We start from the raw sequence: 27,825 nt of genomic DNA on the forward strand, positions 1-27,825 counted from the left end.
ATGGGTCAGTACGTGAGGTGTAACGTGACTGCGGGTCACTACGTGAGGTGTAACGTGACTATGGGTCACTGCGTGAGGTGTAACGTGACTATGGGTCACTGCGTGAGGTGTAACGTGACTATGGGTCACTGTGTGAGGTGTAACGTGAATATGGGTCACTGCGTGAGGTGTAACGTGACTACGGGTCACTACGTGAGGTGTAACGTGACTACGGGTCACTGCGTGAGGTGTAACGTGAATATGGGTCACTGTGTGAGGTGTAACGTGACTACGGGTCACTACGTGAGGTGTAACATGACTATGGGTCACTGCGTGAGGTGTAACGTGACTATGGGTCACTGCGTGAGGTGTAACGTGACTGCGGGTCACTGCGTGAGGTGTAACATGACTATGGGTCACTGCGTGAGGTGTAACGTGACTATGGGTCACTGTGTGAGGTGTAACGTGACTATGGGTCACTGCGTGAGGTGTAACGTGACTGCGGGTCACTGCGTGAGGTGTAACATGACTATGGGTCACTGCGTGAGGTGTAACGTGACTATGGGTCACTGTGTGAGGTGTAACGTGACTACGGGTCACTGTGTGAGGTGTAACGTGACTGCGGGTCACTGCGTGAGGTGTAACGTGACTATGGGTCACTACGTGAGGTGTAACGTGACTACAGGTCACTACGTGAGGTGTAACGTTAGTAGGGGTCACTACGTGAGGTGTAACGTGACTACGGGTCACTGCGTGAGGTGTAACGTGACTATGGGTCACTATGTGAGGTGTAACGTGACTACGGGTCACTACGTGAGGTGTAACGTGACTATGGGTCACTACGTGAGGTGTAACGTGACTATGGGTCACTGCGTGAGGTGTAACGTGACTATGGGTAACTGCGTGAGGTGTAACGTGACTACGGGTCACTGCGTGAGGTGTAACGTGACTATGGGTCACTGTGTGAGGTGTAACGTGACTATGGGTCACTGCGTGTGAGGTGTAACGTGACTATGGGTCACTGCGTGAGGTGTAACGTGACTATGGGTCACTGCGTGTGAGGTGTAACGTGACTATGGGTCACTACGTGAGGTGTAACGTGACTATGGGTCACTGCGTGAGGTGTAACGTGACTATGGGTCACTGCGTGAGGTGTAACGTGACTATGGGTCACTGCGTGTGAGGTGTAACGTGACTATGGGTCACTGCGTGTGAGGTGTAACATGACTACGGGTAACTACGTGAGGTGTAGAGTGACTATGGGTCACTACGTGAGGTGTAACGTGACTGTGGGTCACTACGTGAGGTGTAACGTGACTACGGGTCACTACGTGAGGTGTAACGTGACTATGGGTCACTGCGTGAGGTGTAACGTGACTATGGGTCACTGTGTGAGGTGTAACGTGACTACGGGTCACTACGTGAGGTGTAACGTGACTACGGGTCACTACGTGAGGTGTAACGTGACTATGGGTCACTACGTGAGGTGTAACATGAATATGGGTCACTGCGTGAGGTGTAACGTGACTATGGGTCACTACGTGAGGTGTAACGTGACTATGGGTCACTACATGAGGTGTAACGTGACTGTGGGTCACTACGTGAGGTGTAACGTGACTACGGGTCACTACGTGAGGTGTAACATGAATATGGGTCACTGCGTGAGGTGTAACGTGACTGTGGGTCACTACGTGAGGTGTAAGGTGACTACGGGTCACTGCGTGAGGTGTAACATGACTACGGGTCACTACGTGAGGTATAGCGTGACTATGGGTCACTACGTGAGGTGTAACGTGACTTTGGGTCACTGCGTGAGGTGTAACGTGAATACGGGTCACTGCGTGAGGTGTAACGTGAATACGGGTCACTACGTGAGGTGTAACGTGACTATGGGTCACTACGTGAGGTGTAACGTGACTACGGGTCACTACGTGAGGTGTAACGTGACTATGGGTCACTACGTGAGGTGTAACGTGACTACGGGTCACTACGTGAGGTGTAACGTGACTATGGGTCACTGCGTGAGGTGTAACGTGACTATGGGTCACTACGTGAGGTGTAACCTGACTATGGGTCAGTACGTGAGGTGTAACGTGACTATGGGTCACTACATGAGGTGTAACGTGACTATGGGTCACTACGTGAGGTGTAACCTGACTATGGGTCAGTACGTGAGGTGTAACGTGACTATGGGTCACTACATGAGGTGTAACGTGACTATGGGTCACTACGTGAGGTGTAACGTGACTATGGGTCACTGCGTGAGGTGTAACGTGACTATGGGTCACTACATGAGGTGTAACGTGACTATGGGTCACTACGTGAGGTGTAACGTGACTACGGGTCACTGCGTGAGGTGTAACGTGACTATGGGTCACTGCGTGAGGTGTAACGTGACTACGGGTCACTGCGTGAGGTGTAACGTGACTATGGGTCACTGCGTGAGGTGTAACGTGACTATGGGTCACTGTGTGAGGTGTAACGTGACTATGGGTCACTACGTGAGGTGTAACGTGACTACGGGTCACTGCGTGAGGTGTAACGTGACTACGGGTCACTGCGTGAGGTGTAACGTGACTACGGGTCACTACGTGAGGTGTAGCGTGACTATGGGTCACTACGTGAGGTGTAACGTGAATACGGGTCACTACGTGAGGTGTAACGTGACTATGGGTCACTACGTGAGGTGTAACGTGAATACGGGTCACTACGTGAGGTGTAACGTGACTATGGGTCACTGCGTGAGGTGTAACGTGACTATGGGTCACTACGTGAGGTGTAACGTGACTATGGGTCACTACATGAGGTGTAACATGACTATGGGTCACTGCATGAGGTGTAACATGACTATGGGTCACTGCGTGAGGTGTAACGTGACTATGGGTCACTGTGTGAGGTGTAACATAGAAAGGATTGTGCACTGTGACATAATTGGAACTGGGGGTAGTACTGTGCGGCCTTGCAAATTGTACGGGGCAACAAACACACTAGCACCGGTCCTAGCTCTGCCTGCTGAGGGGGAAGTGGTGATATTTTGTGGGAGTTGGTGGGGAAAGTGAGTTCCACACCTATCCATGACCACTTTATGCTAGGGATGGCCATCGTTGACATTGACATCGATGGTTGCCATCGATGGCAATTCGGCAACTGGCCATCGATAGTGCTTAACTATGCAATGGATGACCATCGATATTTTTACATATTGATGGTCATCCATTGTATTTGATTGATTGGCCTGCGGGCCAATCAAAACACAGGGGGCGAAGCTTCGCGGGTGTCGGGGGCGGAGCTATGCTCTGTGTCCAGACACTTTGAAGAAAAAAAAAAAAGAAAAACATTGTTTTGCTATTCCATCAATGGAGGGAAACCATCTGGTTCTCCCCCATCGATGGCAAAAGTATTCGGCATCGGCCATTAACCATCGATGATTTCGAATCATCGATGGTCGATGGCCATCCCTACTTTATGCACCACATGTATGAACACCGAGGTCTAAACCACCTGTATTACAGTAACACAGGGGTCTGCACCACCTGTATTACAGTAACACCGGGGTCCGCACCACCTGTATTACAGTAACACCGGGGTCCGCACCACCTGTATTACAGTAACACCGGGATCCGCACCACCTGTATTACAGTAACACAGGGGTCCGCACCACCCGTACTATAGTAACACCGAGGTCCGCACCACCTGTATTACAGTAACAACGCAGTCCGCACCACCTGTATTACAGTGACACCGGGGTCTGCACCACCTGTATTACAGTAACACCTGGGTCTGCACCACCTGTATTACAGTAACACCGGGGTCCGCACCATCTGCATTACAGTAACACCGGGGTCCGCACCACCTGCACTACAGTAACACAGGGGTCCGCACCACCCGTACTACAGTAACACCGAGGTCCGCACCACCTGTATTACAGTAACAACGCAGTCCGCACCACCTGTATTACAGTGACACCGGGGTCTGCACCACCTGTATTACAGTAACACCGGGGTCCGCACCATCTGTATTACAGTAACACCGGGGTCCGCACCATCTGCATTACAGTAACACCGGGGTCCGCACCACCTGCACTACAGTAACACAGGGGTCCGCACCACCCGTACTACAGTAACACCGAGGTCCGCACCACCTGTATTACAGTAACAACGCAGCCCGCACCACCTGTATTACAGTAACACCGGGGTCTGCACCACCTGTATTACAGTAACACCGGGGTCCGCGCCACCTGTATTACAGTAACACCGGGGTCTGCGCCACCTGTATTACAGTAACACCGGGGTCCGCGCCACCTGTATTACAGTAACACCGGGGTCCGCACCACCTGTATTACAGTAACACCAGGGTCCGCACCCCCTGTATTACAGTAACGCCGGGGTCCGCACCTCCTGTATTACAGTAACACCGGGGTCCGCACCACCTGTATTACAGTAACACCGGGGTCCACACCACCTGTATTACAGTAACACCGGGGTCCGCACCACCTGTATTACAGTAACACCGGGGTCCGCGCCACCTGTATTACAGTAACACCGGGATCCGCGCCACCTGTATTACAGTAACACCGGGGTCCGCACCACCTGTATTACAGTAACACCGGGGTCCGCGCCACCTGTATTACAGTAACACCGGGATGTGCACCACCTGTAATACAGTAGCACTGGGGTCTGCACCACCTGTATTACAGTAACAATGAGGTCTGCACCACCTGTATTACAGTAACACCGGGATGTGCACCACCTGTAATACAGTAGCACCGGGGTCTGCACCACATGTATTACCTGCACCACCTGAATTACAGTGACACCAGGATGTGCACCACCTGTAATACAGTGGCACCGGGGTCTGCACCACCTGTATTACAGTAACAATGAGGTCTGCACCACCTGTACTACAGTGTCACCGGGATGTGCACCACCTGTAATACAGTAGCTTCGGGGTCTGCACCACCTGTATTACAGTAACAATGAGGTCTGCCCCACCTGTATTACAGTGACACCGGGATGTGCACCACCTGTAATACAGTAGCACTGGGGTCTGCACCACCTGTATTACAGTAACAATGAGGTCTGCACCACCTGTATTACAGTAACACCGGGATGTGCACCACCTGTAATACAGTAGCACCGGGGTCTGCACCACCTGTATTACCTGCACCACCTGTATTACAGTGACACCAGGATGTGCACCACCTGTAATACAGTAGCACCGGGGTCTGCACCACCTGTATTACCTGCACCACCTGTATTACAGTAACACCGGGGTCCGCACCTCCTGTTTTACAGTAGCACCGGGGTCTGCACCACCTGTATTACAGTAACAATGAGGTCTGCACCACCTGTATTACAGTGACACCGGGATGTGCACCACCTGTAATACAGTAGCACCGGGGTCTGCACCACCTGTATTACAGTAACAATGAGGTCTGCAACACCTGTAATACAGTAATAGGACAATATAGAGTCAGCTCCCTGTATAATGATAATGCAGCACCAGAGGCTGCTCCATCTACACTACAAGGCACCAGAGGCTGCTCCCCCTGTAGTACTACAGCAACCTGACACCAGAGCTGCTCGGCCTTTAGATAATAATAATATCATTAGCTGCTGCCAGACACAGTAATGGCCGCTCTCTGCTCCAGCTGCCAGACACGGCAATGGCCGCTCTGTGCTCCTGCTGCAAGACAACAATGGCCGCTCTGTGCTCCTGCTGCCAGACACAGCAATGGTCGCTCTCTGCTCCTGCTGCCTTGTGGGAGTGTTTGGGAAGGGCGGCGCTCCCACCTGACGTCCGTGCAACCTGCTCTCCGACTGGTCTAAAGGAACATGGCTGCTGGCCTCCTGAAATGAAGGCGGGGCTGTGCCAGAGGGGAGGGGGCAGACAAAAGGGAGCAGCTTATGCCAATCATACCCTAACTCCAGACTGTGCGTTCCACCTTACTTCCGGCCTCTGCGTTCCATCACAACTTCCTGATTATGCGTTCCAATCACAGGAAGCGAGTTTTCATCGACTGCTGCAGCCGCCTCTGTGTCCGTCAAGATCAGGTAATGGTGTCTATACAGGAGGAGCAGCCTGTGGTGTCCAGTTATAATCCAGGAGGAGCAGCCTATGGTGTCCTGTTATTATTATACAGGAGGTGCAGCCTGTGGTGTCCTGTTTTTATTATACAGGGGGAGCAGCCTGTGGTGTCCTGTTATTATTATTATTATACAGGGGGAGCAGCCTGTGGTGTCCTGTTGTTGTTATTATTATTATTATACAGGGGGAGCAGCCTTTGGTGTCCTGTTATTATTATTTAGGGGGAGCAGCCTGTGGTGTCCTAATATTATTATACAGGGGAGTAGCCTGTGGTGTCCTGTTATTATTATTATACAGGAGGTGCAGCCTGTGGTGTCCAGTTATAATCCAGGAGGAGCAGCCTATGGTGTCCTGTTATTATTATACAGGAGGTGCAGCCTGTGGTGTCCTGTTTTTATTATACAGGGGGAGCAGCCTGTGGTGTCCTGTTATTATTATTATTATTATTATTATTCTTATACAGGGGGAGCAGCCTGTGGTGTCCTGTTATTATTATTATTATACAGGGGGAGCAGCCTTTGGTGTCCTGTTATTATTATTTAGGGGGAGCAGCCTGTGGTGTCCTAATATTATTATACAGGGGAGTAGCCTGTGGTGTCCTGTTATTATTATACAGGGGGAGCAGCCTGTGGTGTCCTGTTATTATTATACAGGGGAGTAGCCTGTGGTGTCCTGTTATTATACAGGGGGAGCAGCCTGTGGTGTCCTGTTATTATTATACAGGGGGAGCAGCCTGTGGTGTCCTGTTATTATACAGGGGGAGCAGCCTGTGGTATCCTGTTATTATTATACAGGGGGAGCAGCCTGTGGTGTCCTGTTATTATTATACAGGGGGAGCAGCCTGTGGTGTCCTGTTATTATTATACAGGGGGAGCAGCCTGTGGTGTCCTGTTAATATACAGGAGGAGCAGCCTGTGGTTTCCTGTTATTTTTATACAGGGGGAGCAGCCTGTGGTGTCCTGTTGTTATTATTATACAGGGGGAGCAGGCTGTGGTGTCCTGTTATTATACAGGGGGAGCAGGCTGTGGTGTCCTGTTAATATTATACAGTGAGAGCAGCCTGTGGTGTCCTGTTATTATACAGGGGGAGCAGCCTGTGGTGTCCTGTTGTTGTTATTATTATTATTATTATTATTATTATTATTATTATACAGGGGGAGCAGCCTTTGGTGTCCTGTTATTATTATTTAGGGGGAGCAGCCTGTGGTGTCCTAATATTATTATACAGGGGAGTAGCCTGTGGTGTCCTGTTATTATTATTATACAGGAGGTGCAGCCTGTGGTGTCCAGTTATAATCCAGGAGGAGCAGCCTATGGTGTCCTGTTATTATTATACAGGAGGTGCAGCCTGTGGTGTCCTGTTTTTATTATACAGGGGGAGCAGCCTGTGGTGTCCTGTTATTATTATTATTATTATTATTCTTATACAGGGGGAGCAGCCTGTGGTGTCCTGTTATTATTATTATTATTATTATTATACAGGGGGAGCAGCCTTTGGTGTCCTGTTATTATTATTTAGGGGGAGCAGCCTGTGGTGTCCTAATATTATTATACAGGGGAGTAGCCTGTGGTGTCCTGTTATTATTATACAGGGGGAGCAGCCTGTGGTGTCCTGTTATTATTATACAGGGGAGTAGCCTGTGGTGTCCTGTTATTATTATACAGGGGGAGCAGCCTGTGGTGTCCTGTTATTATTATACAGGGGGAGCAGCCTGTGGTGTCCTGTTATTATACAGGGGGAGCAGCCTGTGGTATCCTGTTATTATTATACAGGGGGAGCAGCCTGTGGTGTCCTGTTATTATTATACAGGGGGAGCAGCCTGTGGTGTCCTGTTATTATTATACAGGGGGAGCAGCCTGTGGTGTCCTGTTAATATACAGGAGGAGCAGCCTGTGGTGTCCTGTTGTTATTATTATACAGGGGGAGCAGGCTGTGGTGTCCTGTTATTATACAGGGGGAGCAGGCTGTGGTGTCCTGTTAATATTATACAGTGAGAGCAGCCTGTGGTGTCCTGTTATTATACAGGGGAAGCAGCCTATGGTGTCCTGTTATTTTATACAGGGGAGCAGCCTATGGTGTCCTGTTATTTTATACAGGGGGAGCAGCATGTGGTGTCCTGTTATTATTATACAGGGGGAGCAGCCTGTGGTGTCCTGTTATTATTATACAGGAGGAGCACCCTGTGGTGTCCTGTTATTTTTATACAGGGTAAGCAGCCTGTGGTGTCCTGTATTATTTTTATTATTATGCAGGGGGAGCAGCCTGTGGTGTTCTGTTATTATTATACAGGAGGTGTAGCCTATGGTATCCTGTTATTATTATACAGGGGGAGCAGCCTGTGGTGTCCTGTTATTATTATACAGGAGGAGCAGCCTGTGGTGTTCTGTTATTATTATAAAGAGGGAGCAGCCTGTGGTGTCCTGTTATTATTATAAAGGGGGAGCAGCCTGTGGTGTCCTGTTATTATTATACAGGAGGAGCAGCCTGTGGTGTTCTGTTATTATTATAAACAGGGAGCAGCCTGTGGTGTCCTTTTATTATTATTATTATTATTATTATTATTATTATTATACAGGGGGAGCAGCCTGTGGTGTTGTGTTATTTTTATACAGGGGGAGCAGCCTGTGTTGTCCTGTTATTATTAAACAGGAGGAGCAGCCTGTGTTGCCCTGTTATTATACAGGAGGAGCAGCCTGTGGTGTCCTGTTATTTTTATACAGGGGGAGCAGCCTGTGGTGTCCTCTTATTATTATTATTATACAGGGGGAGCAGCCTGTGGTGTCCTGTTATTATTATACAGGGGGAGCAGCCGGTGGTGTCCTGCTATTATTATTATTAAGGGGGAGCAGGCTATGATGTCCTGTTATTTATTATACAGGGGGAGCAGCCTGTGGTGTCCTGTTGTTGTTGTTGTTATTATTATTATTATTATTATACAGGGGGAGCAGCCTTTGGTGTCCAGTTATTAATATACAGAGGGAGCAGCCTGCAGTGTCCTGTTATTATTATTTAGGGGCAGCAGCCTGTAGTGTCCTGTTGTTATTATTATACAGGGGGAGCAGCCTGTGGTGTTGTGTTATTTTTATACAGGGGGAGCAGCCTTTGTTGTCCTGTTAATATTAAACAGGAGGAGCAGCATATGGTGTCCTGTCATTATTATACAGGGGGAGCAGCCTGTGGTGTCCTGTTAATATTTTACAGGGGGAGCAGCCTGTGTTGTCCTGTTCATATTAAACAGGAGGAGCAGCCTGTGGTGTCCTGTTATTATTATACAGGAGGAGCAGCCTATGGTGTCATGTTATTATTATTATTATTATTATACAGGTGGAGCAGCCTGTGGTGTCCTGATCGTATACAGGGGGGGGGGCAGCATGTGGTGTCCTGTTATTATTATTGTACAGGAGGAGCAGCCTGTAGTGTCCTGTTATTATTATACAGGGGGAGAAGCCTGTGGTGTCCTGATAATATTATACAGAAGAAGCAGCCTGTGGTGTCCTGTTATTATTATACAGAAGGAGCAGCCGGTGGTGTCCTGTTATTATTATACAGGGGGAGCAGGCTGTGGTGTCCTGTTAATATTATACAGGGGGAGCAGCCTGTGGTGTCCTGTTATTATACATGGGGAGCAGCCTGTGGTGTCCTGTTATTTTTATACAGGGGGAGCAGCCGGTGGTGTCCTGTTATTATTATACAGGGGGAGCAGGCTGTGGTGTCCTGTTAATATTATACAGGGGGAGCAGCCTGTGGTGTCCTGTTATTATACAGGGGGAGCAGCCTATGGTGTCCTGATATTTTATACAGGGGGAGCAGCCTGTGGTGTCCTGTTATTATTATAGATATTATTATAGAGGGGGAGCAGCCTGTGGTGTCCTGTTATTATTATACAGGAGGAGCACCCTGTGGTGTCCTGTTATTTTTATACACGGGGGAGCAGCCTGTGGTGTCCTGTATTCTTTTTAATATTATGCAGGGGGAGCTGCCTGTGGTGTCCTGTTATTATTATTATACAGAAGGTGTAGCCTATGGTATCCTGTTATTATTATACAGGGGGAGCAGCCTGTGGAGTCCTGTTGTTGTTGTTATTATTATTATGCAGGGGGAGCAGCCTGTGGTGTCCTGTTATTATTATTATTATTATACAGGAGGAGCAGCCTGTGGTGTCCTGTTATTATTATACAGAGGGAGCAGCCTGTGGTGTCTTATTAGTATTATTATACAGGGGGAGCAGCCTGTAGTGTCCTTTTATTATTATACAAGAGGAGCAGCCTGTGGTGTCCTTTTATTATTATACAAGAGGAGCAGCCTGTGGTGTACTGTTATTATTATTATTATTATTATTATTATTATTATTATTATTATTATTATTATACAGGGGGAGCAGCCTGTGGTGTTGTGTTATTTTTTATACAGGGGGAGCAGCCTGTGTTGTCCTGTTATTATTATACAGGAGGAGCAGCCTGTGTTGTCCTGTTATTATACAGGAGGAGCAGCCTGTGGTGTCCTGTTATTTTTATACAGGGGGAGCAGGCTGTGGTGTCCTGTTAATATTATACAAGGGGAGCAGCCTGTAGTGTCCTGTTATTATACAGGGGGAGCAGCCTATGGTGTCCTTTTATTTTTATACAGGGGGAGCAGCCTGTGGTGTCCTGTTATTATTATTATTATACAGGGGAGCAGCCTGTGGTGTCCTGTTATTATTATACAGGAGGAGCACCCTGTGGTGTCCTGTTATTTTTATACAGGTGGAGCAGCCTGTGTTGTCCTGTTATTATTATTGTTAAACAGGAGGAGCAGCCTGTGTTGTCCTGTTATTATACAGGAGAAGCAGCCTGTGGTGTCCTGTTATTTTTATACAGGGGGAGCAGGCTGTGGTGTCCTGTTGTTATTATTATACAAGGGGAGCAGCCTGTGGTGTCCTGTTATTATTATACAGGAGGAGCAGCCTGTGGTGTCCTGTTGTTATTATTATTATTATTATACAGAGGGAGCAGCCTGTGGTGTCCAATTATTATTATACAGGGGGAGCAGCCTGTAGTGTCCTTTTAATATTATACAGGAGGAGCAGCCTGTGGTGTCCGGTTATTATTATACAGGGGGAGCGGCATTTGGTGTACAGTTATTATTATTATACAGGGGGAGCTGCCTGTGCTGTCGGGTTATTATTATTATTATTATTATTATTATTATTATTATTATTATTATGCAGGGGGAGCAGCATGTGTTGTACTCTTATTATTATTATTATACAGGGGGAGTGGCCTGTGGTGTCCCGTTATTATTATACAGGGGGAGCAGCCTGTGGTGTCCTGTTATTATTATACAGGGGAGCAGCCTGTGGTGTCGTGTTATTTTTATACAGGGGGAGCAGCCTGTATTGTCATGTTATTATTATACAGGGGGTGCAGCCTGTGGTGTCCTGTTATTATTAAATAGGGGGAGCAGCCTGTGGTGTCCTGTTACTATTATACAGGGCAGCAGCCTGTGGCGTCCTGTTATTATTATTACTATACAGGAGGAGCACCCTGTGGTGTCCTGTTACTATTATACAGGGGGAGCAGCCTGTGGTGTCCTATTATTATTATTATTATACAGGGGGAGCAGCCGGTGGTGTCCTGTTGTTGTTATTATTATTATACAGGGGGAGCAGCCTGTGGTGCCCAGTTACTATTATACAGGGGGAGCAGCCTGTGGTGTCCTGTTGTTATTATTATACAGGGGGAGGAGCCTGTGGTGTCCTATTATTATTATACAGTAGGAGCAGCCTGTGGTGTCCTATTATTATTATACAGGAGGAGCAGCCCGTCGTGTCCTATTATTATTATACAGGGGGAGCATCCTGTGGTGTCCTATTATTATTATACAGGGGAGCAGACAGTGCTGTCCTATTATTATACAGGGGGAGTAGCCTGTAGTGTCATATTTTTATTATACAGGAGGAGCAGCCCGTGGTGTCCTATTATTATTATTATTATTATACAGAGGGAGCAGCCTGTGGTGTCCTATTATTATTATACAGGGGGAGCAGCCTGTAGTGTCCTGTTGTTGTTATTATTATACAGGGGGAGCAGCCTGTAGTGTCCTGTTGTTGTTATTATTATACAGGGGGAGCAGCCTGTGGTGTACGGTTATTATTATACAGGGGGAGCTGTCTGTGGTGTAGGGTTATTATTATACAGAGGGAGCAGCCTGTGGTGTCCTGTTATTATTATACAGAAGAAGCAGCCCGTGGTGTCCTATTATTATTATACAGGGGGAGTAGCCTGTGGTGTATGGTTATTATTATACAGGGGGAGTAGCCTGTGGTGGACGGTTATTATTATACAGAGGGAGCAGCCTGTGGTGTCCTGTTGTTATTATTATACAGGGGGAGCAGCATGTGTTGTCCTGTTATTATTATACAGGGGGAGCAGCATGTGTTGTCCTGTTATTATTTTACAGGAGGAGCAGCCCATGGTGTCCTATTATTATTATACAGGGGGAGCAGCCTGTGGCGTACGGTTATTATTCTACAGGGGGAGCAGCCTGTGGTGTCCTGTTATTATTTTAGACAGGGAGCAGACTGTAGAGAAGGTGACTACTGGCAATGGGACGTATACAGTAACACCGGGGGCAGCCATTTTGTCGTGACATTTTTCATTACTGCAGGAGACGGAGCCCGGAGGCTATCTGCGGTGCCGGGCTGAATGCGGTGGTGGCGGCATGCGGAGGGGTAAGGGGGGGTCTGACCAGAGTGCCCGGGCACCGGGGGCGCCCCTCTGGTGCTTGCTCCCCCAAGCAGCCGCGGTGGCTGCCTTACGGTAGCTACGCCTCTGCGGGGGATGTGACCGGAGAGGTGACTGCTGGGAATGGGACGTTATACAGTAACACCAGGGGATGTGACCGGAGAGGTGACTGCTGGGAATGGGACGTTATACAGTAACACTGGGGGGATGTGACCAGAGAGGTCACTGCTGGGAATGGGACGTTATACATTAACACCGGGGGATGTGACCGGAGAGGTGACTGCTGGGAATGGGACGTTATACAGTAACACCGGGGGATGTGACCGGAGAGGTGACTGCTGGGAATTTGACTTTCTACAGTAACACCGGGGGATGTGACCGGAGTAGTGACTGCTGGGAATGGGACGTTATACAGTAACACCGGGGGGATGTGACCGGAGAGGTGACTGCTGGGAATGGGACGTTATACAGTAACACCGGGGGATGTGACCGGAGAGGTGACTGCTGGGAATGGGACGTTATACAGTAACACCGGGGGATGTGACCGGAGAGGTGACTGCTGGGAATGTGACTTTCTACAGTAACACCGGGGGATGTGACCGGAGTGGTGACTGCTGGGAATGGGACGTTATACAGTAAACACTGGGGGATGTGACCGGAGAGGTGACTGCTGGGAATGGGACGTTATACAATAACACCGGGGGATGTGACCGGAGAGGTGACTGCTGGGAATGGGACGTTATACAGTAACACCGGGGGATGTGACCGGAGAGGTGACTGCTGGGAATGGGACAATATACAGTAACACAGGGGGATGTGACCGGAGAGGTGACTGCTGGGAATGTGACGTTCTACAGTAACACCGGGGGATGTGACCGGATAGATGACTGCTGGGAATGGGACGTTCTACAGTAACACCGGGGGATGTGACCGGAGAGGTGACTGCTGGGAATGGGACGTTCTACAGTAACAGCGGGGGATGTGACCGGCGAGGTGACTGCTGGGAATGGGACGTTCTACGGTAACACCGGGGGATGTGACCAGAGAGGTCACTGCTGGGAATGGGACGTTATACAGTAACATCGGGGGATGTGACCGGCGAGGTGACTGCTGGGAATGGGACGTTCTACAGTAACACCGGGGGATGTGACCGGCGAGGTCACTGCTGGGAATGGGACGTTCTACAGTAACACCGGGGGATGTAACCGGAGAGGTGACTGCTGGGAATGGGACGTTCTACAGTAACACCGGGGGATGTGACCGGAGAGGTGACTGCTGGGAATGGGACGTTCTACAGTAACACCGGGGGATTTGACCGGAGAGGTGACTGCTGGGAATGGGACGTTCTACAGTAACACCGGGGGATGTGACCGGAGAGGTGACTAATGGGAATGGGACGTTATATTGGAACACCGGGGGATGTGACCGGATAGGTGACTGCTGGGAATGGGACGTTATACAGTAACACCGGGCGATGTGACCGGCGAGGTGACTGCTGGGAATGGGACGTTCTACAGTAACACCGGGGGATGTGACCGGCGAAGTGACTGCTGGGAATGGGACGTTCTACAGTAACACCGTGGGATGTGACCGGCGAAGTGACTGCTGGGAATGGGACGTTTTGCAGTAACACCTTGGGTTGTGACCGGAGAGGTGACTGCTGGGAATGGGACGTTATGCAGTAACACCGGGGGATGTGATCGGAGAGGTGACTGCTGGGAATGGGACGTTCTGCAGTAACACCTTGGGTTGTGACCGGAGAGGTGACTGCTGGGAATGGGACGTTATGCAGTAACACCGGGGGATGTGACCGGAGTGGTGACTGCTGGGAATGTGACTTTCTACAGTAACACCGGGGGATGTGACCGGAGTGGTGACTGCTGGGAATGGACGTTCTACAGTAACACCGGGGGGATGTGACCGGATAGATGACTGCTGGGAATGGGACGTTCTACAGTAACACCGGGGGATGTGACCGGAGAGGTGACTGCTGGGAATGGGACGTTCTACAGTAACACCGGGGGATGTGACCGGAGTGGTGACTGCTGGGAATGGACGTTCTACAGTAACACCGGGGGGATGTGACCGGATAGATGACTGCTGGGAATGTGACTTTCTACAGTAACACCGGGGGATGTGACCGGAGTGGTGACTGCTGGGAATGGACGTTCTACAGTAACACCGGGGGGATGTGACCGGATAGATGACTGCTGGGAATGGGACGTTCTACAGTAACACCGGGGGATGTGACCGGAGTGGTGACTGCTGGGAATGTGACTTTCTACAGTAACACCGGGGGATGTGACCGGAGTGGTGACTGCTGGGAATGGACGTTCTACAGTAACACCGGGGGGATGTGACCGGATAGATGACTGCTGGGAATGGGACGTTCTACAGTAACACCGGGGGATGTGACCGGAGAGGTGACTGCTGGGAATGGGACGTTCTACAGTAACACCTTGGGATTTGACCGGAGAGGTGACTGCTGGGAATGGGATGTTCTACAGTAACACCGGGGGATGTGACTGGAGAGGTGACTGCTGGGAATGGGACGTTCAACAGTAACACCGGGGGATGTGACCGGAGAGGTGACTGCTGGGAATGGGACGTTATACAGTAACACCGGGGGATGTGACCGGAGAGGTGACTGCTGGGAATGGGACGTTATACAGTAACACCGGGGGATGTGACAGGAGAGGTGACTGCTGGGAATGGGACGTTATACAGTAACACTGGGGGATGTGACTGGAGAGGTGGCTGCTGGGAATGGGACGTTATACAGTAACACCAGGGGATGTGACCGGAGAGGTGACTGCTGGGAATGGGACATTATACAGTAACACCGGGGGATGTGACCGGAGAGGTGACAGCTGGGAATGGGACGTTATACAGTAACACCGGGGGATGTGACCGGAGAGGTGACTGCTGGGAATGGGACGTTATACAGTAACACCGGGGGATGTGTTTGGGTGATGACTGTATCATTGTCTGTGTCAGGTGCCTATAAGGTGTCAGGATGTCACTGTCTATCTCTCCATGCAGGAGGGGGATTATATAGAGGAACACAGGGGTCTGTACAAGGACGTGATGATGGAGAATCACCGGCCCCTCACATCACTGGGTAAGAGGAGACATTTATTGTACAGGGGAGGGCAGGTATGGGGGTCCCCTAAATACACCCAGCATCTGATAATCACATATATACAATGTCCTCAGTCACTGTGTGTCTCCTACAGATGGACCCAGTAACAGGAATACCTCACAGAGATGTCCCCGTCCTCTGTATTCCCAGGATTGTACAGAGGAGAATCACAGGACCCCACAGGAGGATCAGGTAGGTGGGATTTAGAGTCTCTCCAATATACCACAGTGACTGTCACTATATGATCTGTACAGAAGCTGTGTGTCTTATATACTGATATTACACTGTTTTTGGATGGCGTGCACTTCATAGAGACAACATGAGGTGTTATGGCACTATTGTACATGTTCCTGGCTGTCTACAAGTCTTAACAAAGGCTTCTGATGAAAACTGCCAAGGAGCAGTTGAAACAGCTGTCAGGATAACAGCTGTTACCATTGCAACTATGTCTTTGCATTAAAACTAGAGATGTGCAGGTTCTGATTTACTCTGATTTACTCTGATTTCAAAGCAGGATCTTATTGGCTTTCAACTATCAACAACTGTCATGTGATTTGGGATAGCCAATAAGATCCTGCTTTGAAATCAGAGTAAATCAGCATAAATCAGAACCTGCACATCTCTAATTAAAACACTATTTTTCTTTCACCAACTGCTGAGTGCTGGCTCCAATTCCTTTCCCTGAAGGGGTAAGTGCTTTTGTTCATTTTTTATGTGCCTGGCACCGGCTATACTTACATCATCACTTGGAGTGCTTCACCTTTGTAAAACTGTAATATATATATTAGAGATGGATTACAAGCACCATGGTGTATACCGCTGGTTATCTGGGGAATCTTCCCGTCAGAGATACCAGGGGGGTAGAAGATTTGTGAGATCAAGAAATAATCAATCTGGTGTTAGTCATACAAGTCAGCCTAATTATTCCTCCTCTTCTGATCAAGAATATTCTGATGAGAGACCCCCATCTGGGGCTTTTTTAGGCCCAGGTACGAGGTCGAGGATGTTCGGCAAAGAACTACTAGAAGACCCCACGTTAGGAGGGGGAGGATCTCGAGAAAAGAACAAAAACAAAAAAGGCAAAAAGGGGAACTAATTTTCAATTTATCATCCCATAAACTTACCGATTTTGAGGAGTCACTATTGTCTAGAGGCATGACCTTTGTGCCCACTAATAAAATGGACCCCTTTAGGTGGTCAGTGGACTTTCATAAGATGGGTCGTAAGTTGCGCCTAAGAGAATTTTTTGACAATAGAGACAACTCAACTCAAACAATGCCGACCAGTCTATTTAAAAACAGTAGCACCTTTGACCCCCCCCTCTAACAACAGCAGTATAAAAAACTTTACAAGAATGGTTAATCGTGAGGTACTGGAGAAAGACAGGGCCTCGAAACCATATGATAACTTAAGTAAAGGTGAACGGGAAGCATTAACTGCTTTGAAAAATAACACTATAATTACCATACGCAATGCAGACAAGGGGGGAGCTGTGGTGATTTTAGACACTGTTAAATATGACCTTGAAGTTAAAAGACAGTTATCTGATGAAAAAACATACTCTAGGTTAAACTTTAACCCTATGCCTAGAATTAAACGTGAAGTGGATGCATTATTGAAAATTGGACACACCAACTCATGGATAGATGATAATGTCTATGAATGTTTGATCACTGAATACCCGTTGTGCCCCCTGAGTTATTTGCTATCCAAGGTGCACAAGTCTTTGGTTGACCCTCCTGGTCGGCCGATAATTTGTGCACGTGGGTCAATACTACAGCCAATTGCTCAGTTTCTTGACTTTTTCTTACAACCATTTGTGATTAATGATAAAAGCTATCTCCGAGACACTGGCCATTTTTTGAGTGACATCAAAAAATTATCAAATATTCCAACTACATGTAAGTTGGCATCGGTAGATGTCAGCTCACTGTATACTGTGATACCTCATGATATGGGCATTCAGGCGGTTGAGGATAAATTATTGAAAGGACCCTATAGTGGCCCCCCAGTTGGTTTCATGCTCGAACTTTTGGGCATGGTCCTACGTAGTAATCATTATATGTACCAGGGTGATTACTACGTCCAGAACTCGGGGACGGCGATGGGATCTAATTTAGCGCCAGCTTATTCTAATATCTTCATGCAGCAAAATGAGAATGTGCACATACTGTCTAGGTTTGGTCCCCAGATTCTATACTATAAAAGATTTATTGATGACGTGATTCTGCTATGGTTGGACAGTGTTGACTCCTTTAACGACATGGTTACTCATTTAAATTCACTTGACCACCCTATCAGATTCACATCTGAGATTAGTGAAACATCGATTAATTTCTTAGATGTCACGGTCTATAAGGAACAGGATGGACTGGGGTACACGTTGTACCGTAAACCCACAGACCGCAATACAATGCTATGGGCAACCAGTCATCATCCTGAGGCTTTAAAACAAATGGTTTCTCTGAGATTTGAATCTCGCGCTATCCGCAGCCTGGGATCTGGTTGGTAACGTATGAATCACCTGAGGCTCTAAAGTCCAAATTACCTATCTCCCAATTTCTTCGTATTCTACGAAATAATTCTGACAAAGTGAAAGCGGAGGAACAGCTGCAAGATTGTTGTGTGAGATTTAAAGAACGTGGGTACAGGAGGCAGGACATTATGAACTGTCTTACAAAGGCAAGACCGAAACACGCAGCACATTTAAAAGAAGGGATCCGGAAGAGAGAGACGCCAAGCATGGTACTAAGCGTACAATGTGACACTTCGCTGAAACATGTACAACATGGTATAAAAAAGAACTGGCATATCTTTTCCTCTGACCCTTCATTTGTGAAAATGGATAAGAAACCACCTTTGCTCAGTGTACGTCGAGGACGAAATCTTAAAGATTACCTTTTAAGACCCAATATGTCCAGCACAAAAAAGCACCTGTGAAATCGACCTGGTTATCTAAACAGACTGGCTGTTTTAAATGTCTCGGATGTACTACATGTAGGGCATTGATTACTGGCCGGTCGTTTAACCACCCACACAGTGGTAGAAAAATCGACCTGAGATATCGGTTGACCTGCATGATGGATCACGTTGTATACTATCTAAAATGCCCATGCGGGTACCTATATGTGGGTAAGACTATCAGCACCTTCCGCGAAAGGATGACGCAGCATAGATCATCCATTCGACTGGCATACAGCACTGGATCTTCAGATAAGCCTGTCACGGTTCACTTTGTCAAAGAAGGACATCAAATCTCTACTCTACAATACATGATTATAGATTGGGAGCCACCCAAGGAAAGAGGAGGCGACAGAGGGCGTGCTCTCCTGCAGAGAGAAGCTAGGTGGATAGCTAAACTGGACACTATTGCCCCCAGGGGGTTAAATGAAAATAATTCCTTATCTGTATTTTTGTAATGGGACCAAATTAGCAGCAGCACATAGTCTACTTTTGTATGTTTTTTTATGTGTTTTTTATGTGTGTATATTTTTTTTCCCATCAATAAATTTTTATTAACACATATTTGTATATGGGGTACAGAAATGAAAAAAGGGGAGACATTAGGGGGGGGGGGACTGCAGTCGGGGGTGGGGACAATACAAACGGTAACACTTTACACATTGGGTATTATACATTGATCATATAGAACACATTAGGTCACTTCGCAGAGCGACTGTACATAAACATATAAATACAGAGTCTATTATAAAATTAGTCTAGGGTAAGAAAGCATCAATTAGACAGAGGTTTGGGATGGAGGAGGTTCTGCATCTGAATCGGGGGGCTCATTCAGGCTGAAGGTAGTTGTTTGTCCAGGCGTGCCTGAGGGGAAGAATCTGGTACCCTCCCTTTCAGTTGCATAGGTGTGCCAGGGAGCCCATTTAGGGTGGGGCGAGGTGGGATTGGGGGAGTGGGTTTGGAAGCAGGTTTCCATGAGGAAATGGTGATTCATTTTTAGTATAACCTGAGGGAAGGGGGGGGAGAAGGCTGCTTCCAATGTTGAGCTAGGTTTGCTCTTGCCGCTATGAGAATATGTCCGAGGACATATGTCTTCCCAATCGGGAGGTCTTGTGGGTATACATGGAATAAAGCTAATAGTGGGTCAGGGGGAAGGGTTAGTTGGATCACTTCAGAAATGAGGTCAAAGACCTCTCCCCAATATGCCCTGAGCTTGTGGCAGGACCAGAAGATATGGTAGATGGTACCAATATTCCCGCATTGTCGCCAGCACATATTGGAGCATGTGTGTATATTTTTGTTTTTGTATTTTTGTGTATATAATTTTTATATAAAAATGTTTTTGGAGTAATAACTATTGATGTATAACTGCATCAGTGCTACAGGATGTTAATATTCTTCTATAATAATTGGGGTTGACCTAGCAGATCAACATACAATAGTCGACACGGTATAGTAATTATACTGAGTTTTGAGACTAAGTGTCTCGTTTTGTAATGTGCGCATCAACAGCCATGGTAGCGATATGATCACAGCCTTTGCCTGCTCAATGTGTGGGCCAGCATCACGCAGTGCTGTCAATGAGAACGGCGCTGGGAGTGATGTTTTGTTGTTAAGGACGCGAGGTGTTAAGGCGCTGTATAGCGCTAATACCGGAAACAGGAAGTGGACCTTGCGGTCCATTGATACAGCTCATTGGGCGGAAGCAATAGCCCGGCATGAGCTTAAAAGCCTGCTAGCTGGTTCAACACGTGCAGGATGGCGTGCACTTCATTTTGGATGTCATGAGGTATGTAATACTGCTGGGTCCCCATGTTTGTAAATTGGAATATGCTTCTTAATTGTGGTTTTTGATAAACTTCTACAGTGTGATGTGGTACATTACGCTGCGAGTGATTCATAGGTATATTTGTCACTATGTTTATACACAGCCTGATTCACTGATGCAGACTATTTTTATGCTCTTGTATTTTTGTATAGGTGTTTACGGCACGTATTTTCACATGTATTAAGCCAGGGGTGGCCAACCAACCTGAGGCAGTGAGCCAAAAAATAGGTTACGGTAAGACAAAGAGCCGATACATGTTAAAAAAGGGGGCGTGGCCTATCAAGGCCATGCACCTTTTTTGTGTTCACGCAGGGTGCACAACAAGTAGGAGCCAGGGTCACACAGTTAATGTCAGCGACCCTGCCACATTTAAGACATTCCACTGACCAATATATATCTTTAACTATCTATCAAGATAGAAAAAAAAAAATATATATATACATCCCACTGACGAAGCTACAGGCGAAACGCGTCTGGGAGTGTCCTACCTGACGCAAACCAACTTTCCGTGTCTGAAGTCTTGCTGCCGGGAAGCCGAGGGGCATACGCTGAGTCCTTGCCGGAAGGTGCTGTAAGCGCTAAAGGTGATGGAGTGGTCCCTGCCAGGAGGCAGCTACAAGAACAGACGGTGACCGGGCGACCGGGTTTATATTATCAATTACACCATGTGGTATTAATAGCCCACACTGAGGAATTTAATGGTACGAGCAGTGTACCGATGGTCTGATTTTATGTGTTTAAAATAAAACCTTTTTATCAAAATAATATTGCACTATCGAGCGCTTCCTTCCATCCCCCTTTCTCCAGATACTATTGGTTCTGATTGGATCCCAGGACCCATCCAGGTGGGAAGCAGCGGTCAGCAAAATCAGTGACCTAGTGTTAAAAGGAAAACTGAAGGACAACAGTGTCTGATGAACTGCATGAGTATCCATGATTGGACTTTTTTGACTAAACCCAGGCAGTCAAGCTAGCGCACCTACATACCCCCTTTTGCATATATATATGTGTGTTAATATACATATATGTTGATATACATGCCTTAATTGGCCTCTGCTGGGGCTCAGGAAAGGAGGGCAGGTGGAGGAGAAGAAAGTGGTTAGAATGGCGCCAAAGACACTGGATTATTTTGATGAATATTTTTTTCCTTTTTATAATATCCTGCTCTTGTAGCCCACTCTATAACTGTAAATGGCTATTTACATGATCAATTACATGCCAATAAAATGCAGTGCTAGCAGTTCCTACATACAGAAATACCAGTGATTTCTAACTGGTGAGAAACCCCTGAACACTGAAGTCTGCAGCACATCTCATGTCACAGGCAAACTGCAGACACTGACTGGACAGACTCCTGTCTTTGACCCAGTGCTGCTGCTATCACCCTGTATGCATTACTAAAGGGTGTGCAGAGACACTGGCTAAACTGCACAGTGCACGCAAACAGGACACTGACCTCTGAAAACAGACGTTGCTTAAGTGATGTTAGAGAGGGCTTTTCCTGCAGCTCAGGTTACGTGTGAGTAATGCAGGCTGGCCGGACTGTAAAGGGAGAAAGGGAGGAGGAGGAGCAGGGGTGGAAGGCCAGCTATGATTGGCTGGAACTCGAGAGAGCTCTCTCCTCTCTCTTCACAAGTGCTGCCCGGCTGGCTGGACTCCGACCGATCTGTCAGTCACACCCAGCAAGAAGTACATATAAAAATTACATAAAAAATAGGTACATGTATAAATTGAGGTAGATATTTAGGGGCCATATGTATGCGATGTATGCGCATATATGTATATATTTTTTATGTATATGTTTGAATATTGGCATATGATCCTACAATGTATATGGAAGTGTTTGTAATCCTTATTTATTGGTCGTCATTTTTTGATCTTGCAATTGTTTATGTATTATGTGTCAATCAATCAGTTATTTTTATGATATGAATTATTCATATTCATTTTTAAAGTTCAAGCTTTTTATATATTTCCTCCATATGGAAGAATAAATAACATCGAGTTGGTCGACATCATCATAAAAGTCGACACACATTCCTTGTGGAGTTATGTGTATCTATTTAAATGTTTTAAACATACTGGCAATATATATTGTATATTAGCCAGGTATACGAGGTCTTGTACCTTAATATTTTTATACATTTTTTCTTTTAAGCTCATTTTTCTTTTTGGAGTTCTGCAGTATAGCAGCTCTCTTTTTTGGTTAGTATCGCCTTTAGCCATAGTGCCCGGCCCCTCTGATTGATTGACAGATGGTTGGTATTTAATGCTGGTCGGCGCAGGTAGTAGCCACGCCCTCTGACAAAGTCCCAGTGACGAAACGCGTCAGGGCGTGGCCTACCACGCTCACCAGCTTTACTCACCTGTTGGACGTTCCTGACCCTGGATCATCCCGATTCTGCAGCGCAAGCCAGCGTTTGTTCTACCGGTGGTGTCCTCGACACGGAGCTGCATCCACGAGTGAGCTGTATTTGCCTGATTGTATTTTATCAAGCCATGTGGTAACCAGTCCACAGTGTTGCTTTTACAGGTACAAGCACATTGTTGAAGTACCGTGGAGTTTGTTTCTCCTTTTTGCATAATAAAGTCTCGTTTAATGCACCAGGAAGCGCTCCTTCCCATTTCTCTTTCTCCCCCAGATTTGCTTCATCCCTTGGACCCGGGATTTCTCTTGTGAGAAGGAAGCTGCAGTCTGTACTTAAACTCTGGTGCACCTATTTCACCTTGCATGCTTGCAGGTGTATTACTGGAACTTATTTTCACATTTGGACACTCCAGCGCTTTTACACCCACCATCTGACCATATATATATATACATATATATATGTACAGTTGAAAAACCGCACACCGCCAGGCAAACAGTAGGGTGCCAGATCACAAATAAAATTGCATATATGGGGTATCTCCTTAACAGAGAGTGGTCTGCACACCAGTTTAAAGACAAAACATTTTTATGTCACATAAAAAAGGTAAAGCACATGGCATTGCATTGGAATCAGAAGACAAAAAGTAAGGTGCAGGTTACTTATCCAAAACCCATCACAGCAATATAGTGTTACAGGGGAACCTGTCGCCAGCTCCAAAGCATCAATACCCCAATAGGGTATTGATGCTTTGGAGCTGGCGACAGGTTCCCCTGTAACACTATATTGCTGTGATGGGTTTTGGATAAGTAACCTGCACCTTACTTTTTGTCTTATGATTCCAATGCAATGCCATGTGCTTTACCTTTTTTATGTGACATAAAAATGTTTTGTCTTTAAACTGGTGTGCAGACCACTCTCTGTTAAGGAGATACTATATATATATATATATATATATATATATATATATAATATTACTAATCCCATTGTGTTTTGTGTATTATTTAGAGTGAAGAACTAACTGATATAAAGGCAGAAGATACAGATGAAGAAGAAGAAGAAGAAGAAACATATGAGACTGATATCAAGGTAGAAGATACAGAAGGAGAAGAAGAGACATGTATGACTGATATCAAGGTAGAAGTTATAGACGATGAAGAAGAGATGTATTTAACAAGTAATCAGCAGTATAAGGAGGAGGAAATCCCTACATATATCAGCACAGGTGAGTAATAAACACATTACAGAGTTCACATCATGTCACTGTGTGTTTCCAGCCCAGAGATCTGACCAGTCTCCTCCCCGCACTCTGTGGTGTATCTCATACATCAGGTGTCATCAGCCCCTATTATACTCCTGCTCTCCCCCTCACATCATGTCACTGTGTGTTACCAGCCCAGAGATCTGACCAGTCTACTCCCCGCACTCTCTGGTGTATATCATACATCAGGAGCCATCAGCCCCTATTATACTCCTGCTCTCCCCGTCACATCATGTCACTGTGTGTTACCAGCCCAGAGATCTGACCAGTCTCCTCCCCGCACTCTCTGGTGTATCTCATACATCAGGTGCATCAGCCCCTATTATACTCCTGCTCTCCCCCTCACATCATGTCACTGTGTGTTACCAGCCCAGAGATCTGACCAGTCTCCTCCCCGCACTCTCTGGTGTATCTCATACATCAGGAACCATCAGCCCCTATTATACTCCTGCTCTCCCCCTCACATCATGTCACTGGGTGTTACCAGCCCAGAGATCTGACCAGTCTCCTCCCCGCACTCTCTGGTGTATCTCATACATCATGAGCCATCAGCCCCTATTATACTCCTGCTCTCCCCCTTACATCATGTCACTGTGTGTTACCAGCCCAGAGATCTGACCAGTCTCCTCCCCGCACTCTCTGGTGTATCTCATACATCAGGAGCCATCAGCCCCTATTATACTCCTGCTCTCCCCCTCACATCATGTCACTGTGTGTTACCAGCCCAGAGATCTGACCAGTCTCCTCCCCGCACTCTCTGGTGTATCTCATACATCAGGAACCATCAGCCCCTATTATACTCCTGCTCTCCCCCTCACATCATGTCACTGTGTATTACCAGCCCAGAGATCTGACCAGTCTCCTCCCCGCACTCTCTGGTGTATCTCATACATCAGCAGCCATCAGCCCCTATTATACTCCTGCTCTCCCCCCTCACATCATGTCACTGTGTGTTACCGTTGCCAGCATCAACCACAGTTGGGATAAGCAGATCACTGGCCATTGGCAGAGCTTGCTATATGGAGGATGAGTATAACCCTGGCTACAATTGTGACTGTCCACATGTGCAAATGTATATCCAAGCTAACCGCAAGGACAACGTATGTGCACCTCCTAGCAGGCTCCTCTGTGGGGTTGTTTCCGTGTATAGAGGTGATCAGGTACACTTATTTGGAATGTTATGTCTGCTCCCATACAGGGATAGATCATTTGAACTGGACTGTTTCTGAGTAGCAAGGTTCTTGACCATACCCTGGTTCCGGCTACATCCGGTTCCTGACCATACCCTGGTTCCTGCTGCGTCCTGTTCCTGACGATACCCTGGTTCCTGCTGCGTCCTTTTCTTGACCATACCCTGGTTCTAACTGCGTCTGGTTCCTGACCATGCCCTGGTTCCTGCTGCATCCGGTTCCTGACCATACCCTGGTTCCTGCTGCGTCCTTTTCCTGACCATACCCTGGATGTGGCTGCAACCTAGTTGCAGCTTTATGAAATTCAGCAACACTGGAACTCCCGGTGGTAGACTGTGGGTGGGCCACCCAGCATATGGTAAGCCGCCGCAGTTGCTGGGTCTTTTCCCAATGAAGCACTCACACATCACCAGCTGCGCTGCCTGACTGTGAAGTAGCAGTAGGCCAGCCATGTTTCATGCTGCAGCGTCTGCATGTGATGTCACACAGCCACCGCCCTCCCCCTGGGTGGTCCTGAAATGTCTGCATTGTCCACACCGCTCTCACAAGATGGCTCAATGACATCACTGCCCCCATCGGCCACTTAAACTGTGATTTTCAGAGATCAGTGTCTAGGTCTGTAAAGCTTATCATTTATGTATCAAGACTTCTTATACGATTGTGTTTCCAGTCCTGTCCCATATTGGATGATGGTTAGCTTGGATTAGCAGTGATTTGGCAGCTTATTTGGTCGGCATACCTGCAGGGAGAGACAATTTTGGATATTCTGGTTAGATGTATAGGCAAATTTAAAGAAAAACCACAAGGTTATTCAGAGAATACAATATATTCAGGTAGAGATACCAGAAGTTATGGCCAATCATATGGGATATTCAGAGTCATATATCACCCAAGACTGATCATTTTGCATATGTCTCAAGCCTGAGAAACATCGGATCACCTCACTGAATGCCTATCATATGTCTCAAGGCTGAGCAATAGTATATCACCTAAATTGTCATGCCAGCAGTATTATACAGAGGAAGAAAGAGAGAGAGAGAGGTGATGGGAAAGGAGGCATGGGATGTATCCAGTGGTAAGGGCAATCAGTTGTCTGCCCTGAAGTAAGGAGGAATACAGGGCTGATCGTGTGGCCTACCTGTGTAAAGAGGTGAGGAAGATGTAGAGGTCGAGAAATTATACATGCTGGCTTTCAAAGCTTGGTCCAAGAGCAGAGAGCTGGATGCATCTGTGTCTGAGAGCGATTCCATGAACTGGAGAGACTGGAAGCGGCTGTAGCAAGTCATGTGTGCACCCCATGATATAGCCTGATGTACATTTCACCTAGACGTGACCCAATGATGTAGCCCGATGTGCGTTTCACCTAGACGTGACCCAATGATGTAGCAGATGTACATTTCACCTAGACATTACCCAATCATGTAGCCCGATATGCCTTTCACCTAGACGTGACCCAATGATGTAGCCCGACGTACGTTTACCTAGACATTACCCAATGATGTAGCCCGACGTGCGTTTCACCTAGACGTGACCCAATGATGTAGCAGATGTACGTTTCACCTAGCCGTGACTCTATGATGTATCCTGACATACGTTTCACCTAGAAGCTTGATTTTGGTGCAGCCTTACCACAAAGGCTGCAATTCCGCCAATTGTGTAGATACACAATTACACATTGTGGAAAGAAAATAGTGAAAGTTATGGAGCAGCAGTGTATTTAACACACATTTGCTTTAGTGCTTAATTGCTTGACATGCCCCCCTGCCCACCATATTAACTCCCTTGGTACATCCATTAAACATGGAGTCTGAAAAAAATATTACCTGCTCATTTTGTTTCTCCATGGAAGCCCAACATATCTCTACCTTGTAGGTATTTTACATTTTTGGAACCAGTTTGGGAAATCACTGAAGACAAAGAAGGTATGGACAAGGTGATGGGTTGATCATCTGGGGTTGTGTACTTTTTCCTGGTATGTCTGCCAAAAAGTTATTCTAGCATAGTAATTTACATATATGTATCTCTTTCCCTGTAGATGGATGTAACAGAAGAAATATGTTGGCTGAACATCCCATTGTATCCCCAGATTGTGAAATAGAAGATAATGACATCACAAAAGGTTATCTGGTAGAAAACCCTGTTACCTCAATCATGCAACTGGTACCTCACAGCGCAGATATGTCATCTGTTACCTCCAACCTTGAGGCAGATGAGAAGCTATTTATATGTTCTGACTGTGGGAAATGTTTTAAATACAAATCATATCTTGTTAGACATAAGAGAAGTCA

General features: G+C 47.0%; 4 protein-coding genes across 5 annotated transcripts in view; 3 read left to right on the plus strand and 1 right to left on the minus strand.

Moving 5' to 3' along the window:
• LOC146009826 (uncharacterized) overlaps positions 1 to 27,825 on the plus strand; it is a 426,905-nt gene that overhangs the window by 139,211 nt on the left and 259,869 nt on the right. The gene's annotated exons all lie outside the window — the stretch shown is intronic.
• LOC146009824 (uncharacterized) overlaps positions 1 to 27,825 on the minus strand; it is a 163,849-nt gene that overhangs the window by 70,672 nt on the left and 65,352 nt on the right. The gene's annotated exons all lie outside the window — the stretch shown is intronic.
• LOC146009852 (uncharacterized) overlaps positions 1 to 27,825 on the plus strand; it is a 70,593-nt gene that overhangs the window by 41,583 nt on the left and 1,185 nt on the right. The gene's annotated exons all lie outside the window — the stretch shown is intronic.
• On the plus strand, positions 5,679 to 27,786 carry LOC146009849 (uncharacterized). Its single transcript, XM_083150390.1, has 6 exons — positions 5,679 to 6,032; positions 15,832 to 15,910; positions 16,026 to 16,123; positions 24,095 to 24,311; positions 27,410 to 27,459; positions 27,573 to 27,786. The coding sequence occupies exons 1-6, from the start codon at positions 5,964 to 5,966 to the stop codon at positions 27,633 to 27,635; spliced, it is 576 nt and encodes a 191-aa protein (XP_083006516.1). The 5' UTR covers positions 5,679 to 5,963; the 3' UTR covers positions 27,636 to 27,786.

The sequence above is a fragment of the Crinia signifera genome, chromosome 6 (assembly GCF_055691185.1).
Source record: "Crinia signifera chromosome 6, ASM5569118v1, whole genome shotgun sequence".
In the NCBI taxonomy this organism is placed as follows: domain Eukaryota; kingdom Metazoa; phylum Chordata; class Amphibia; order Anura; family Myobatrachidae; genus Crinia; species Crinia signifera.